This window comes from Heterocephalus glaber, unplaced genomic scaffold, assembly GCF_053883595.1.
Source record: "Heterocephalus glaber isolate CG9 unplaced genomic scaffold, H.glaber_assembly_v1.0 deba00001687, whole genome shotgun sequence".
In the NCBI taxonomy this organism is placed as follows: Eukaryota; Metazoa; Chordata; class Mammalia; order Rodentia; family Bathyergidae; genus Heterocephalus; species Heterocephalus glaber.
In genome coordinates this window covers 27461864-27477987 of record NW_028258412.1, presented here as the reverse complement: position 1 = coordinate 27477987, position 16124 = coordinate 27461864, and the positions used below count along the sequence as shown (strand labels likewise).

General features: G+C 50.2%; 1 protein-coding gene across 24 annotated transcripts in view; it reads right to left on the bottom strand.

The window, feature by feature from the left end:
* The window catches only part of Ep400 (E1A binding protein p400), a 106575-nt gene that overhangs the window by 43706 nt on the left and 46745 nt on the right, over window positions 1–16124 (bottom strand). For 19 of the 24 annotated variants that reach the window (XR_002394605.2, XR_002394604.2, XM_021257704.2 and 16 more), the window contains 11 exons: window positions 13688–13795; window positions 12279–12469; window positions 11666–11843; window positions 8070–8206; window positions 6704–6873; window positions 6165–6339; window positions 5939–6075; window positions 5186–5372; window positions 4190–4356; window positions 2741–2910; window positions 1782–2024 (listed from right to left, as the gene is read on the bottom strand). Coding sequence is in view for 22 of the 24 variants with exons in the window: in XM_021257704.2 (XP_021113363.2) it covers window positions 1782–2024; window positions 2741–2910; window positions 4190–4356; window positions 5186–5372; window positions 5939–6075; window positions 6165–6339; window positions 6704–6873; window positions 8070–8206; window positions 11666–11843; window positions 12279–12469; window positions 13688–13795 (1863 nt within the window). In the remaining 2 variants the exon portion in view is untranslated. The remainder of the gene's footprint in view (window positions 1–1781; window positions 2025–2740; window positions 2911–4189; window positions 4357–5185; window positions 5373–5938; window positions 6076–6164; window positions 6340–6703; window positions 6874–8069; window positions 8207–11665; window positions 11844–12278; window positions 12470–13687; window positions 13796–16124) is intronic. The other 5 variants (XM_021257715.2, XM_021257718.2, XM_004844016.4 and 2 more) reach the window with 2 other exon arrangements.

Below are 16124 nucleotides of genomic sequence, written 5' to 3'. Positions count from 1 at the left end.
AGCCTACTTAGTTGTAACAGGCAGGAATTTTAGATATCGATGTTAATATGATTAACCAAACTATTAAGATACATTGTACTTCCCCCCTCCAAAAAAACCCCAGCAAACATCAGAAACAGTAGAAATCTGCCGGGTGTGCTAATGCACACCTAGTAATCCCAGCATGCAGAAGGCTGAGGCAGGAAGGTGGAGGCCAGCCTGCAGCCTGGGTTATATGGCCAGGCCCCACCTCAAAAAAATAAAATAAAAATACTGAAAATCTGTTTGTCATAAACTTGGAAATGTACCAACTTCTTCAGAGAACTTTCAGAAGTTTAAAAAAGCATGTGTCCAATTTAGCTCACAGAGGCAAGATACAAAAGCTTTGTGATGAATAGCTTTGATTACACCATGACTTCTTCAAAGTCTAAGAATGTTCTTAAATAAGTAAGTTATACCTAAATAAACTGTAAGACATAGTTTCATACTAATTCAAATTAGATCATAGGATTCAACCTGTAAGATTTACTGTGAAAAATGTGAAACTTAACATTGCTTAAACTTTTTTTTAAAATGTAACTTGGTGTCATAAGAACCCAGCTCAAAACAGCCCCATAACTAAACAGCAGCGGAAAGGTTTTCACCCAACAATTAATGGGCAAGTTCAAATGCTCCTCCCGAGACAGTCCATGCCAGAATTATTAGTGACACCATGAGGAGAACAGTTAGTGAAGACTGGAAAAATATCTGAGGTTGTCTTACCCACAGAAAAGCCATGAACAAGGAGGGAAAATGAAAATGAGAGACACAAGAGTTTGGCACAGTATAAATCCCCCGCTAGCCCTCCTCTGCCTGATGTGAAGACCAGGTGACATGAGAAGCGCTTGCATTGCGTTCCCCTCCACACACAATGGACTGCGCTTTGGGCCTGTGCCATGCAAGGGCATCCCCTCAGGCGGCTGCCTAGGATGCCACTCCTTACTTGAGGCAACACCAGAGAGGTTTGCAATGTGGAGTTTTCCAGAACTCAGCATCTCCCCTGTACATCTCCCTTTCCAGCTCTCCAGGAACGCCTCAACAATTTTGTTATACAACCAATCAGCTATGTGAGGTGGCATCTGAGAAATGCTGTAACTCGGGCCGGGGACTTAGCTCAGTAGTTCTGGCGCCTGCCTTGCAAGCGCAAGGTCCCAAGTTCGATACCCAGTAGCAAAAAAAAAAAAAAAAAAAAAAAAAAAAGAAATGCTGTAACCCACAATATTTCACATGAGGACAAATTCTACAGCAGAATTAATAAGCGTCCACATAAGACTTGAAGACATGCTAATTGCACTGGCCTCGGTAAAAAGCTCTACTCTCGAAAATCAGGTGTAACTCTGATATTTCAGACACCAGGTTATTTCCAAATGTCTCTGCTGAGCAAGCATTTGCTCCGAGTTCAAGCTTGGTGACAAGAGACACCACAGGTGTGAATAGTGTCTGGCGACCTGACACCTGCTTAAGGAGCTGCAGGCTAAGGGATGGGACCCAGCCAGCGCCCGCAGAGGGGAGGTACCCTCCACATAGTAGCAGGGCACGGCCCTGAGAGGGGAGGGAGAGGAGGTGAGCAGAGCTGGCAAGGAGGAGAAAGGACAGAAAGAGCAGGGCCCGGCACTGGCCTCTTGGCAGGCATCAAGCTCCAGGTGGCACCAGGCCTGGGCGGAGGGACAGACAGAGGCAGTGGACAGCAAAGGCTCTTCAGACATCCCGAGTTCCTGACAGCGTGGGGCCACAAGGCAGCCCCTGGACGAGAGGCCACTTACTGGGCAGGCGGGCCTGGGCCTGCGAGGTGAGCACCAGCCGCTGGGGCGGCGCGCTCTGCCCAGCCGCCAGCGAGGGCGCCTGGGGCAGGGGCGGGGGCAGGCCTGCACCCAAGGCCTGGGCAGTGGTCTGCGCCCTCAGTCGCGCAGGGTGGGCTGGGCCTGTGGCTGTGCTGGAGGTCGAGGCGGGCTGGTGTCGAGGAGCACTGGTGGAAGCCTGAGAGGTCTGAAACGGGGCTGCTGCCGCTGCAATCAATAAGGTTGGTTTGTGCAAAGCTGTTAGAGGTTCTCATAAAATGCAACACTTCACATCCGAATTTTAAAGAATTACATCAACATTACTTCATACAGCTCTCAAATGAGAAGTCCTCTCTTAAAAACCAAGGAGTGTCCCTGGGATGAGAAACAGCCAGCCCATCATCAGCACGGCTGAGCAGCACACAGGGCCCTTCTCAGAGAGAAGGGAGGACTGGAGCAGCCCAGCCAGCCACTGTCATTGAAGCGACTTCCCAAACACAGAGAAGCATAGGCGCGATCCATCCTATCTTACAGACAAGTCCTTCAGTTGTGGTCCCGGGTGTTGGCTTATCTCGTGTGGACAAGACACAGGACACCTGACACGAGGACCTTCGGCTAGAGGCTAGAATGGCTCTTAGGACCTTTCCTGCTATTTCACCCTATCCTCTCAATGGTAATCATCAGTGAAGTTGAAATGATGGCACAAACTGTAACAAGAACAGACTTTCTCAGAAGTTTCCTGAATGTCTTTAAAATACACAAAGGTCAAATGCTCTGCTGTCATCATGGTCAACACTCAGCTCAACTGGGAGTGAAGTTTCTTGTACAGAGAAAAACCCAGCACGAGGAAGAGAAGGTGCACAAAGCCTTAGGAGCTGCTCCTGGCAGCCTCACCCAACCCAGAGCCTCCCGCAACATGGAAGGTGGATGATAGGTGACGATACCTTTCGTGTCTGGGTTTGCCGAGAATGTGGCAATTGGTGGGCGTCCTCGAACTGGGCCTTGTGGGGCAGCTGCAGATGCATTAGCAGTCACTGTCCGGGGCGGATGTGTGCTGGGGAATGCCACAGTGCGACCCTCAGGCTTCTGACCATACTGCACAGGCTGAAACAACCTACACGCAATTGGGCAGGCAGGAAGACACACAGGACATCACCCAGCTGCAGAGCCCAGCTCCACAGCATCGCCCCAGAGGACAGAGGGTCCCCAGCTCCAGAGGGCGGGCTGGAGGGGCTCACATTGGCTCCAAGGAACGTACCACCACCCTTGGGAGCTACTGACAAACTGCATACAAATGTGGCACACTGTAACACAGTAACACTGAGTAACACAGGGACAAATACGGCCTTAAGTCTTAAGTACTTAGCCATGTGGAACTGAAAAAATACCTAAGGCACAGAATACCCGTGCGACTCTAGCTTAGAGGAAGAGCCAAGTGGGAGCAAAGTCACCCTGCTGAGACAGTGGGAGAACAGGGCAATTCAGTGTGTAGCCTAAAACAGCAGGGGCCATGAAGACGCTGCTCAGGCGCAGGGCCCATGCGCTATCCTCTAACAGAGCACACTCTTCTTTCCCCAGAAAACAGTACCGGTAGTTTCCAAGTCCCATGCACAAAGCTGCATGTAGCCAGGGATTTAGCTCAGTGGTGCCACTGCCTGTCTTGCAAGCACAAGGTCCCGAGTTTGATCCCTGGTACCAAAAAAAAAAAAAAAGCTGCATGCGAAGGCAGCCACTGAAAGCCTTTAGCAAAGGCCAGAAAGCACAAGTGGACGAATCTGTGTTTCCCAGGCTGCAGGCTCCCTGTGGAGTGGTGAGCGGACTCTGCTGCTGCTGAGGTAGGACACCTACGTCCCGTCCCTGGTGAAGCCACAGAAGTAGCAACAGGAATGCCTATCAACCTGTGGAATTGACCCATTGTCTCAAAAATACCTATTTACATTTTCTTTTTCATCCAAATACAGGATTTTGCTTATTTCTAACTGCTAGTTTTAGTCTGTCCTGAGTCATTTATATTGTAATTTCATCATCTAACATATCTGCCAGCCTCCTGGCCTGTAAAAATCATTTCCTGTTGTTTGATGTCACCATGCCCAGGGTGGACCCTCCACCTGCCCTCACCAGCAGGCCACCACAGCTGTTACCAGACTGAATTCAGCCAAAAGGCAACAAAGAAGGGCAGTGAGCAGCTGCACTGTGCTGCCCAGGAGGTGCCTGTAGAGGTCTATGCTTGCTAACACCCAGGACATTTGGGAACTTCCAGGAGAAGCTGATAACCAAAGGAAGTCACTGGTAGCCCGGGTCAAGGAGGGGGCCTAAGCCCATGGCCCACAGGTGCTCCTCAGAGCAGGGCAGGCAGAACTAGCGCACCACACTTCTAACCCGTGCCCGCTTACCTACTGGCCTTCAGCTTCACTGCCACCGGCCGGGCTGCCAGAGGTGGTGAGGCGAAGATCTCCTCCATAAGTTTCCGGGTCACCTTTTTCTTAGATAGCAGTTCTGCCTCATAGCGAGTGATTTTATTTTCTAATCCAATGATATCAAATATAGAAAGATCGGTTTCCTAAAGGGGCAAAAATATGTGCTGCACGGCATGAAGTGGCAGAGGAATGGAAACCCACTAGGAGGGCCTGGTCTGAGCAGCTCCAAAGCAGCGCAGATAGCGCATGCTCTCCTGGTACGGCAGGTGAGACCTCAGGGCAGGGCTGCACCTCTGGAGGTCAGTGTGGGACTGACAGCGAGGCTCGAGGCGCGCTCCAGAGCTGTGCGGCAGGAAGGACATTGCAACCGGACACAGCACTCAGTCCAGCAGCCGCAGGGCTTGCCTCGGCCAGAACAAGCGCCTCACCATCCCAGCACCTCCACCTTGCTTCCCAGGACTGGGATACCTCGACCAATCTGCTTCCAGCAGGAGGCTAAGCATCTAAAGAGAGTGCTGGCTGGGGTGGGGGTGCAGGAGGGAGATAAGGTGGCCTGGCTACAGTGGCACTGTCAGCATCAGTGTGAGCCAGACAGAGTGGCGCATGACCCACAGCTGCACCCCCAGTGTGCTCCTGAGGGGACAGAACTGTTGTGCATCCACCCTCGGCAGGAATGCCCTCAGCAGTGCCACTCACAGCAGCCTATGAGCTGAGGAACGGCAAGCAAATGTAGACCACCACACGAGCAGACAGCATCGTCTCCAAAAGGAAGTCCTGGTGCTTACTACAGAGAGGATGCACACTGAAAATGCACTACGTGAGAGGAGCAAGACACAAGGCCGAGGGATCCTGCTAGACAAAATGTCCAGGACAGGCAAACCCAGAGACAACACGGATGTGGAGATATGCAGGGCTCTATCTATTAAGTGCCTGGGCAAGAGCTACAACCGCAGTTAGGTTCTGCACACTCACCTTCCATGGGTCTCTCTCTAGCACCTTCAGGATCAGCGAGGCTGACCAGTACTGCAGAGCTGCTGCTACGTAGGAGGAGTCAGGGCACCGTGGCTCGATGAGCCCGGGGTGGTTGCAGATGCGCTGTAGCCTCATCAGGATGCTCAGCACATTGATGAAGTGCCCACTCTTCAAAGCCTCCTGAGTCCTGAGCAGGGAGCATGGGACCCCAACTGGGTTAGCAGCCGAACCCCAATGCCCACACAAGGCTTCCTGCACCCACTGATTCACTCAGCATTCCTAGACCATAAAACACTACCATGCTCCAGGGGCCCCCAAGAACAGGGAGGTGTGGGGAATCCCAGAGAGCTGTGAATGGTGAGGAAATGAACAGAGCTGGGGCAGAGGGAGAGTACCCAACCCTGCAGCTGGGTAGAGACTCAGGAAGGGCACAGAATGGTGGGAGGTGTGACCAGGCATGGTGGCGCATGATCCCAGTACTCTGGGAGCCCAAGGCACAAAGATCACAAGTTCAAGTCTTGCCCGGAGAATTTAGCGACTTAGTGAGCCTCTCCCCGTCTCAAAAAATAAAAAGGGCCTACACACATGCAGCTTCATGCAGCTGTGCAGAAACAGCACCTCTGAGACCAGCACCATGGTGGAGGGTGCCACTGCCAGCCTGAGAGGTGGGATCCCAGGAGACCAGGGGCTCACACACAGGCCAGAGGACGCACGTTCTCCTCACAGCCAGGCAGGCGGGCATGCAGCACTCACCCAGGCTGCAGGATGACATCCTCGTACAAGGCCTTCTGCCGGCTAGAGAGGCGGCACTTCAACACATGCTCGTACTTCTTTGTCAGCTGCTTCTCCACATCTCTCTTTGTCCTCCTCAGAATAAATGGCTGTGTCACCTGAAGAAAAAGAACAACTATTTCTTCCCGAAAACAAAGCAGCAACACCCTAGCAGTCAGGCCAGCCTGTGGGTGTGGAGCAGACATACCCTGTGCAGCCTGATGACCACCTTGTGGTAGTAATCCTGGTTTTCGTCACTGGGCGCCTTCAGTGGGAAGCTCAGGTAGGGCCGTGAGATGCCGGGAATGAGGAAGTGCACCATGGTCCACAGCTCCAGGAAGGTGTTGTGCAGTGGCATGTCGAGCAAAAGCAGGCGCTGCTGGCTGCAAAAAGAGCAAGCAGGCCAGGGATTTAGCTCAGTGGCACCGCACCTGCCTCGCAAGAGCAAGGTCCTCAGTTCGATCCCTGGTACCAAAAAAAAAAAAAAAGAGGAAGCAATGCTAGGCTCCCAACACACTTGCAGTGCCGCACCGCTCTGCAGCCAGGCTTGGGAAGGGGCAAGCTCAGCTCCAGGAGCCAATATAAGCAGATCACATGCTCTGCGGTCTCCGCAGCTCTGCGGGCTCTGAGGGGAAGAGCAATTTTGTGTGTCTGCAACCACCTCCATTTCTCCTAAAGAATGCGAATGTAGTGACCACAGGCCCATCTGGGCTGCGTGGCAGCAACAACCCTAAGGGGCAGACAGACCTCTGCAGGCTGAACACTGCTTCCCAGTGCCGCTCTGCCATGCCCTTCACGCGCTGCATCTCATCGACGATGAGGCACCTCCAGCGCACACGGGAGAAGGCAGCATAGCCTCTGAAGAAGTGCTTGTAGGATGTGACACAGATGTGGAAGCTGTTGGGCTCGGTCCAGTCCTGAGGCACAGAAAGGAGCCCATCACCCTCTGGCCCAGTCCTCAGCTACCAGTTGGTTCAACAAGGCAGAGCATCAGCGTGAGGCCCCGCTGCTCCGCGTTCACAGGCCAACTCGCTATTCTGAGTAACTTCTATCACTGCGGAGAAAATATCTGGGCTGATACTCTTCTCTTTTCCTCTGGAGCGGGCACATCTGGACTGTGAACCACACTGGCCCTGACAGCCAGGGAGGCAGCCCCACAAGATGGCAAACTTCTAACATGTGCTTTTCTGCGATGTTACGACTCGGTTGCTCAGGTGACAGAAGAGCGGACATCATTTGGAAACCAGAGAGACTATCAGAGAGGGGCACAAAGCAGGACAGCTTGCAGAGTGTATAATCCGAACCAGGAGAAACCATATTCAGAAGGTAGGAAATCCAACTATCTATGCTGCAACTGACTGTACTGAAAGCTTTTTAAGAGCAAGTTAGTAACTAGAGACAGGGCTATTAGCTGAACATTTCCCCTCAAAGATCCACACAGTGCACTAAGAGGTGGGCTATCTCCATCTCCCGAGTGCACCAGTGCCTCATAAAGGGCCACGGGGATGCAGGTCAGGAAGGTGCCATCTCAGAGGCAACACTGGGCCCTCACCAACAAACCTGCCTGGGCCCTGGCCTTGGACTTCCAGCACTCAAGAGCTGGGAGAGATGGTTTCTCTTGTTTATAAATTACCTACCGTGTGGCACTGTGCCGCAGCAGCACCAACAGACCAAGATAAAGAGAAAAAGTGAAGACAGAACTCAAGGTACTGATTTTTTAGTAAATATTACTCGAAATAATAATATCTAATGGCAAGGCAAAATCTCACATGCAACAAAAAACTGTGACCAATACACATATCCACTTAGGACCTAGTACTAGAAACTGGAGGACACAAAGGGAAACTCATTGCTATGTCACATTCCGACGAACACTCCCGTGGAAATTATTCTGTGGGTCTGGAATTCAGCACTGCGGATGCAGCACAGCTATGACAGGCAGCAGGATTCAAGGCAGAGTGCACCTGGCTCTGTCCTCTATGATTTCCAGGGACTCACTGACTAGCGAGCTGTACAGTTACATTAATGAGGAAGTCTTCACATTCCGAAATTTGTCTTCTATAAATACTAAGATAGCTTTCTGTTTATTTCATGCCTTTTTAAAAAAAGATACCTGTCTCTTTGCTTTGAGTTCTCTGTGGCTGCCGACATAGGCAAGGGTTTTGAGCCCGGGACACCACCGTTTCAACTCAAGTTCCCACTTGAGTATGTTACAACTCCTCACGACAACAAGGTGCGGACCCCAATTACCTATGAAACAAAAAAGATAGAATTTTTCACCACTAAGGAACCTGCTAAGCCCAGGCACCTGGCACGGGGGCCGGAGCCTGAGAAGAAGCAGGTGTCAGATGAGCCTGCCCACTAGGAAGGCAGACACTGAGGAGAGCAGGCATAGTCCCCCGGCATCAGACACTTGGTCCCCATTGTCTTGCTGCAGGGGAGGTCCCTATAAACTCCTAAAAGAGCAGGCACTGTTGGAACTAGGACTCACTCAAACCCCTGACCATACTGACCCCAATATGAGCCCAGGGAGGACATCTCCAGCACAGTGAGTACTTAGAAACAAGGCTGAGCACCTCCAGACCTGCATGAGTCCTTTGGTGAGCAGGCATCCCGCAACAGCTGAAACTGTGCTCCTCAGGGGGCACCCAAAATGCACGCTCTGAAAACTCAGATTGCTAAGACTCAGCACAATAACAGACACGGCAGATTTCAACCTCTGCACCACAAATGAAGCTGAAATCATATGAAAGGCAGAAACAGCAAGCTTTAAAGTCATCTTCAGTATGTGCATCAACAGCCATCCCTGCTCATGCACAGAGCACTGCCGTGGACTCTGGAGAAGGAACCAAAGATGTGAACAGAAACTCCACAAAGAAAACACAAGAGGCAGTAGACCCTTCAAAGCACAGCCCCAAGATTAAGACAACACCCATCAAACCAGATGGGTCTCTATATCATGGGAAACAGGGTTTAAAAACCTAAGTAGGTCTCCTTTCTGTTCTTAGAAAAGGAAGTGCAGTTAGGGACCTGGGTTTGAGCATGTCCGTTAATCTGAGAACGAGGCAGGGCAGGACACTAACAGGATGCCCCATGGTCACCACCCAGGGAGGGAGTGAGATTTTTCTTCCCTTCAAAAGTGAAAAAGGAGTCAGGCATTGGGGCACATGTCTGTAATTCCAGCACCCTGGGAAGGTGAGGTAGGAGGACTGAAAGTCTGAGACCAGCCTGGACGTCATAGCAAGTTCAAGGTCAGCCTGGAATATAGCAACCTTATCTCAAAAAAAATATCAGAAACAAACAAACAAACAAACAAACACGACAGACAGAGGGGTAGACAGCCAGGCACAGCAGCACACAACAGCTACTGTGGAGGCTGAGGCAGGAGGACGGCAAGTTCAAAGCCAACCTGGTTGACTTAATGAGACACTGTCTCAAATTATAACAGAACGTGCTGGGAATGTAGGGCAGCATTTCCCCAGGCTCCCTCTGAGGCTACTGGGGTCCAGGAGAAATGGCTGGCAGAGGGTTCCACCAGACAAGGCCTGAGGGCGAGGAACAGACTCACACACTCATTCCTGCATTCAACAAAATAAAATCCCTGGTTTAGAAGCACAGACTTCCTCCAATTTTTACCACAGTCAGCTCTATTACCTGAATTTTCAGTTACCCATCACTGAACATGGTCCAAAAATATGAACTGAGAAGTTTCAGAGACATACAACCCTTAAGTTTAACTTGCACGGTGCTCTGAGCCTCCAGACCAGAGCCAATGTCTCAGGCACCAGAGCAGTTGTCGTGGTGCCACACTGTCTGTGTACATGCAACCCATATTCACTTCATAAGGGCACAAGACTGGTGACACAGCGCAGCCACACAGGCACCAGGGAGGAGCTATGACGGTCTTCCTGTAAGTGGAAAGGTGGACATTCATGGCACACAGGAAGCTTGGTCCTACCCAAGGTTGCAGCACCCACTTGGGTCCAGAACTGTATCATGACCCTGCAGAGAAAGGGGATGACGGCTGCTGTAAATACAGAAAACACATTAGTGTTTTCCTCACCTCAGTAACACACAATGAGGCCAGGCAGTTCTCTGCCCTGAAGGAACTACACAAACACATCTACTTTAAAGTACTACATTTAAAACTTTACAATACCTTGGGGCCTGGGATTTAGCTCAGTGGTTCTGGTGCCTGCCATGCAAGCGCAAGCTCCCGAGTTCAATCCCCGGTACCAAAAGCAAACAAACAAACAAAAAGCTTTACAATACTGAGTCAAAAAGCAGAAAGAGGTCAAGTGGAGAAAACATAGAGCCTGAATTCAACCCTCTGTGTGTACCTAAAGACTGACCACAGTGTTCAGGGACGTTCCACCAGAAGCCATTCCTAAACCAGGCTCCACCTTCCCTGTCCCAGGAGCCCCTTCAGGCCCAGTGTCCCTGACACCCTGCCGGATGCTACCTCCTGCCTCCAGTGTGTCCAGCCAAGCTCTCAGATGCCAGCAGGACCAGGCTGTGTCCACTCCCCTGGCACAATGGCAGGGCCTGCTGTGAGTCTGCACCTGGCAGCCAGGGGACACTTCTGACAGAAAGGCAGCAGGCCCTGTCCTGTCGCTCTTTCCTGCCAGGGAGCAGGCATGCATGGGACATGCCCCCATCCAGGCAGGGCACTGTGCTGGGCTTGGGGCCTGACACAGGACATGGTGGTGCAGAGGTAACAGGAAGAGTGGCCGGGCTGCAGGGCAGGAGTGAGTGCACAGCCACGCTGGCCAGGGGCCTGCACCGCTCCGCCTTGCGCTCACCTGCAGCAGTGCAGGCTGCCAGGCCACCTGCTCCTCCCACACTGCAGGGTAACACTTGAGTCACAGCAGCTGGGTGTTTGTATCACATGAGATTTTAAGTACAGTGGACCCTTGACTTACAAACTCAGTTTGTTCCTGAGGACTGGTTGTAACGCAGATTGGTCAGTGGAGGCTCAGGCTCTACACAGCCTTCAGTCTCTCCTGCACACAGGTGGATCTCGGTGTCCTTACAGACACTGGCCCAAGATTTCTCAGTGAACCCCACACAGGAAAGGATGCTGTCATGCTCCTTCCAGAACTCTGTAAGGGTTAAATCTGTACCTGAGACCATCTGCAAGCACAAGCGGCCAGCATTTGGGTCGTAACTCAAGACTTTGGTCATAAGTTAAAACTAAAATTCCAAGGCTAGGGATTTAGTTCAGTGACACCGTGCCTGCCTCGCAAGTGCAAGGTCCTGAGTTTGATCCCCGGTACCAAAAAAAGAAAGAAAAAAGAAAAAGAACAACTAAAATTCCAGTCATAACCCAAGTTGTTTGTATGTCAGGCCACTCGTAACTCTAAGGTCCACTGTAAAAGTGAATTACCCCACCTAATGCTAAGGGTGAATGAACATTTTGTCTAAACAATGAACTTTTAAAGTTTTTCTTCCTTGAGGCAGGGTCTTGTATGCATGTTGTCAAGGCTGCCCTTGAACTCCTGGCCTCAAGCAATCCTCCTAGCTCAGCCTCTCGAGTAGTGGGGACTACAGGTGTTGCCACCTCAACCTGCAGGAACAAGTTCTTCTGAGCCACACTGCGGACCGGAGCAAAGAAGAGGATACAACGGCCAGGCCTCACCCTCAATCAGACACACGCCTCACTGCCACATCTGAGCAAACACACTCCTCCAGGAAACCCAAGGGCCCTACCTTCATTACAGGCGAGGTGGGCAAAGAAAGCAATGATCTGCACAGTTTTGCCAAGCCCAGCCTCGTCGGCCAGGATGCCATTGAGGTTCTTTCTGTAGAGCTTGGCCAGCCAGTCCAGGCCGATCTTCTGGTAGTCTCGGAGGGCGCCGTACAGCAAAGAGGGAGTGCTGAACTTCACCTGTGGAAGAGACCATCCAGGCCATGACTGCTTGTCAAGACAACCACAAAACCTTTCTGTAAGGCTGGAACTACAGCAGGTGCCTAGCCACCCCAGCACTTGGGAGGCTGAGGCAGGAAGATCGCAATTCGGAGCCCAGCTTGGGAAATTTAGTGACTTAGCAAGATCGTGTCTCAAAATGAAAAAGGGCTGGGGATGCAGCTCAATGCAAAGACCCTGTGTTCACTCCCCAGAGAATCCCCCCTAAAATAGAAAGCCATAAGACATGCCTGTTAAATTGTTGCAGATGACTTAGAGGAACAGAAGAAAGAGCAAGAGCTGCCTTTCCAGGCAGCTTCTGTAGCTGGGACACTGAGCTCCTCCAGGAGTATGCAGAACTCCCTGGCAACCTGTGTGCAAAATCCCACCCTGCCCCGAGCCTGGCCAGCGCCTCACCGTGGTTGTGACCCGGGAGCTGCCCTTGGGCAGGATGGCTTCGGCCACAGCAGTGACCTCTGCGATGTCCTTTGTGTTGGGTTTGCCGACACTCATCCTCTCTGCAGCTTTGAACTGGTCCATGATGAACAGCGAATCTATGAGGACCAGGTCCCTGCGGGTCTCCCTGTCCCCAAGGCAGTCCTCCACATCTACAACAGCAACAGCAAGGGGACGGGGAAGGGGTTGCTGTGAGTTTCATGAGCCTAAGCCTTGAGAAGGGGAGGAGGAAAACAGTAAAACAGAACACCTGACAGAGGTAATCATCTTCTATTCTGTTTTGGTTTTTGTGGTACTGCAAATTGAGCTCAGGGCCTTCTCATTGAGCTACACCCTCAGCTCTTGTTCTGTATTTTACCTGTGAGACAGAAAGAGTCCCAGGCTGGCCTGGGACTTGCAATTCTCCTACCCCAGCCTCCCAGAGTGCTAGAGTTATAGGTGTACAAGATCACCCTAGTCTTGTAATCCATTTTACTTAGCTATCTTGATAAATGAGCACTGTTGTGAAACACCACAGTTAAGACCATTCTAGAATGACCTCAGAGCACAATATGCCAATAGCCTGGTACTTAAGAAAGGGACCCAGTATCATGGACAAGTTTATAGGTGTCTCAGGCTAGGTGATGTTCCCTCTGCCACCACCAAGAAAGGAAAAATTGGAAAGGAGGGCCACGCCTCCCTGATGCCCTGCTGCCAGCACAGGAGCCTGAAGGGCCCGATTCCTGGGAGACCCCAGCCAGCACTGCCTCGCTCCCACCCCTCACATGCACCTGTGTCTAACGATCAGAACTGGATGGTGCATGTGCTCTATGCAGCCTGTGCCTCTACCTGCAATGCCTAATATGTAAGCAAACTCCTCTGGACACACGTGTCACAGGAACACAGCACAGTGGGATAACACGAATCTAGGCAGAAACAGTTCCAAGCCAGGTATGGTGGTACACACCTGTAACCCTAGCGCTCTGAGGAGGCTGGGTCAAGAAGAGCACCACAAGTTTGAGGCCAGCCTGACCTATATAGCAAGTTCAAGGCCAGCCATAGCAAGACTCTGTCTCAAAAAAGAATATCAATAATAATAATAACAATAGAATAAAATAAAAAGGAGAGGGGCACAGCTCAGTGCAAACACTTGGTTCAATCCCCAGTAACAAAAACAAGCACACTAATTTCCATATCCTTCACAGCTTGATCAAATGTTCCAGCAACAGCACTTTTTAGGTCAATAAGTGAAAAGCACAGAATTTAAAATCTATTTAATAAAAAAAAACACTACATACTAAATACACTCCCAATTATTTCTTTCATCAAACTGAACCTGCTATGACTGGCTATGACTATTTGCATTTTGGCTTATGCCGCAAGAGACATACCCTCCTCTCCACTCGACTCGTCCTTGACAGGCTCAGGTGGGGTCCACTGAAAGCCTGGCAGAAACGCACCTTCGTACAGCTTCACCAGATCCATGAGGGGCAGCTCAGCTGCAGAGGCAGGAGGACAGTTAGTGCTGGTCCACCACCGCCCTGCCCCGACGCAAGAGGAAGCACCAACATGTGGCAGACAGCAGGGGCCTGGCACAGGCCTCCCATTCTGGGCCATGACAGTCACTGGAAATGGTACAAACAGGCTGCTCACCCCTGGGAAGAGCCAGGGGCTGGAAGTCTTTCTGATTTCCCAGGTTTTTGGACTTTGAGCGTCACTAAAAGTCCAAAATGCTCTGAAATCTAAAGCTTTTTGAGCATCATTTTTTTGGTGCACAACCTGCAATACCTAAAATCATGTTAATTTTTTTTAAAAACTAAGCTGGTTGCCCATTACTGATAATGATCTAAATATTTTCCTTATAAAGATAAGAATCTTAAATGAAATGAGAAAAGTTAACTTTTTACTCATAAAAGAACAAAATATTTCTGAAACCATCTAATAAATGTATGGTAACATCTTTAAATAAAAATATAAACAATGAATACCAGGCTGGGGGTGTAGGTCAATGTACAGCATCTGCCTAGGATGCACGAGGCCCTGGAGTCAGTCCCTAGCACCACAAGAAAATAAAACAACAAAAATTCACTGATGGGAAATAACTGCTGGCTAGGATACATAAAACACAAAGCATGCCTGGCATAGTAACACACACTTGTAATCCCAGCATTCAGCATTCAGCATTCAGGAGGCTGAGGCAAGAGGACCATCATGAGTTCAAGGCCAGCCTGAACTACATAGTAAGACCCTGTTCTCAAAAAAAATAAAAGACCAGGGCCAGGGATTTAGCTAATGGTTCCGCCGCCTGCCTCGCAAGCGCAAAGTCCCAAGTTTGATCTCTGGTACCAAAAAATAAATAAAAAAGAGAATAACACTTAAAATACCTAACTAATGCTTAAAGTAAGCATAAAAGGATGAATAAATAACAGATTTGGTAAAACAGAAGACAAATTTAAAAATTTTGACAGATGTAAGCCCAACTAGAACAGACATAAATTTAATACAAATACACCAAACACTCCAGACGCTAGCAAACTAAGGAAGGAAAAAGCACACAACACGCTGTTACAAGAGACACACTCTAAATGAACAGCGCAAGTTACACACTAATGAGCCATCTCTGGAGGAACCTCTCTCACTGACAGGCCTGCAGGACCTGTCACGAGGAGTTCCGATAAAATGTCAAAATCACAAAGTGTACTAGAAGACAACGTCCATCAGCAGAAGTCACAACTCACTAAGACAGCAGAATTGGGTCTGCAGATCTCCACATAGAGGGTTTCTAGACACAGACGAAAACACCAACAGCATTCAAAGAAATAAAAGACAACAAAGACATGAATGAGGAGCAAGAGGTGGGCCAGGACACGGCTCAGCATAGCACCAGGCCCTGGCTCCACTCTCACAGCAAAAAGAAAGGACATCTGGGAACAAGCTGTGGTAATCAAGATTTACAACTCAGTGGACAGGTTATGCACAGGCCAGGCACAGCTTGGGAGTTCAGAAAACAGAAAGCAGACCTGTGTACCTAGTAACGCAGCCTCAAATACAGAAAATGAGCCTGGCAGAAACATGAGAAGCAGGTTTCCAATCCCATGATGGGAAATCTCAACACACCAGAGCGGGCCGGAGAAACCAGGGACCTTGGCCAACAACAGGCGCCAGTGGTAGACACGTGAGGGATGCTGACCATGAGGTGCTGACTCTGGGCTGCTGCAAGCACACACACCACATGTGCAGATGGCCCCATGAAAAGCTGCCTCAACAGGATCCAGGAGGGGGAGCATCACAAAACCCACTACATGATCAAAACTAATGCACAATGACAAAATGGTTCAATTCCAAAAAGAAAACTTAGATGAAGTGAACAAATTCTCAGAAAACTTAATTATCAAGACTGAATACAGGGCCAGGGATTTAGCTCAGTGGTTCCGCCCCCTGCCTCACAAGTGCAAGGTCCCGAGTTTGTTTCCCAGAACCACCACCACCTCCGCAAAAAAAAAACTGAATACAAAGAAAAGAAAAAGCTCTGAACTCCTGTCTGATTGTGCAAGGACCCAAGTTTGATCCCCAGTACAAAAAAAAAAAAAAAAAAAAGGTATGACTGGCTGTGGCTAGAAGTACGGTCCTCTGAGCCAGGTGTGGTGGCCCATGCCTGTAATCCCAGCAGTTGGGAGGCTGAGGCAGGAGGATCACCACGAGTTTGAGGCCAGCCTGGACTACACAGCGAGACCCCGTCTCAAAAAACCAGAGGATGGGCCAGGGATTTAGCTCAGTGGTGCCACCACCTGGCTGGAAAGCAGAAGGTCCCAAATTCAATCCCCAGAA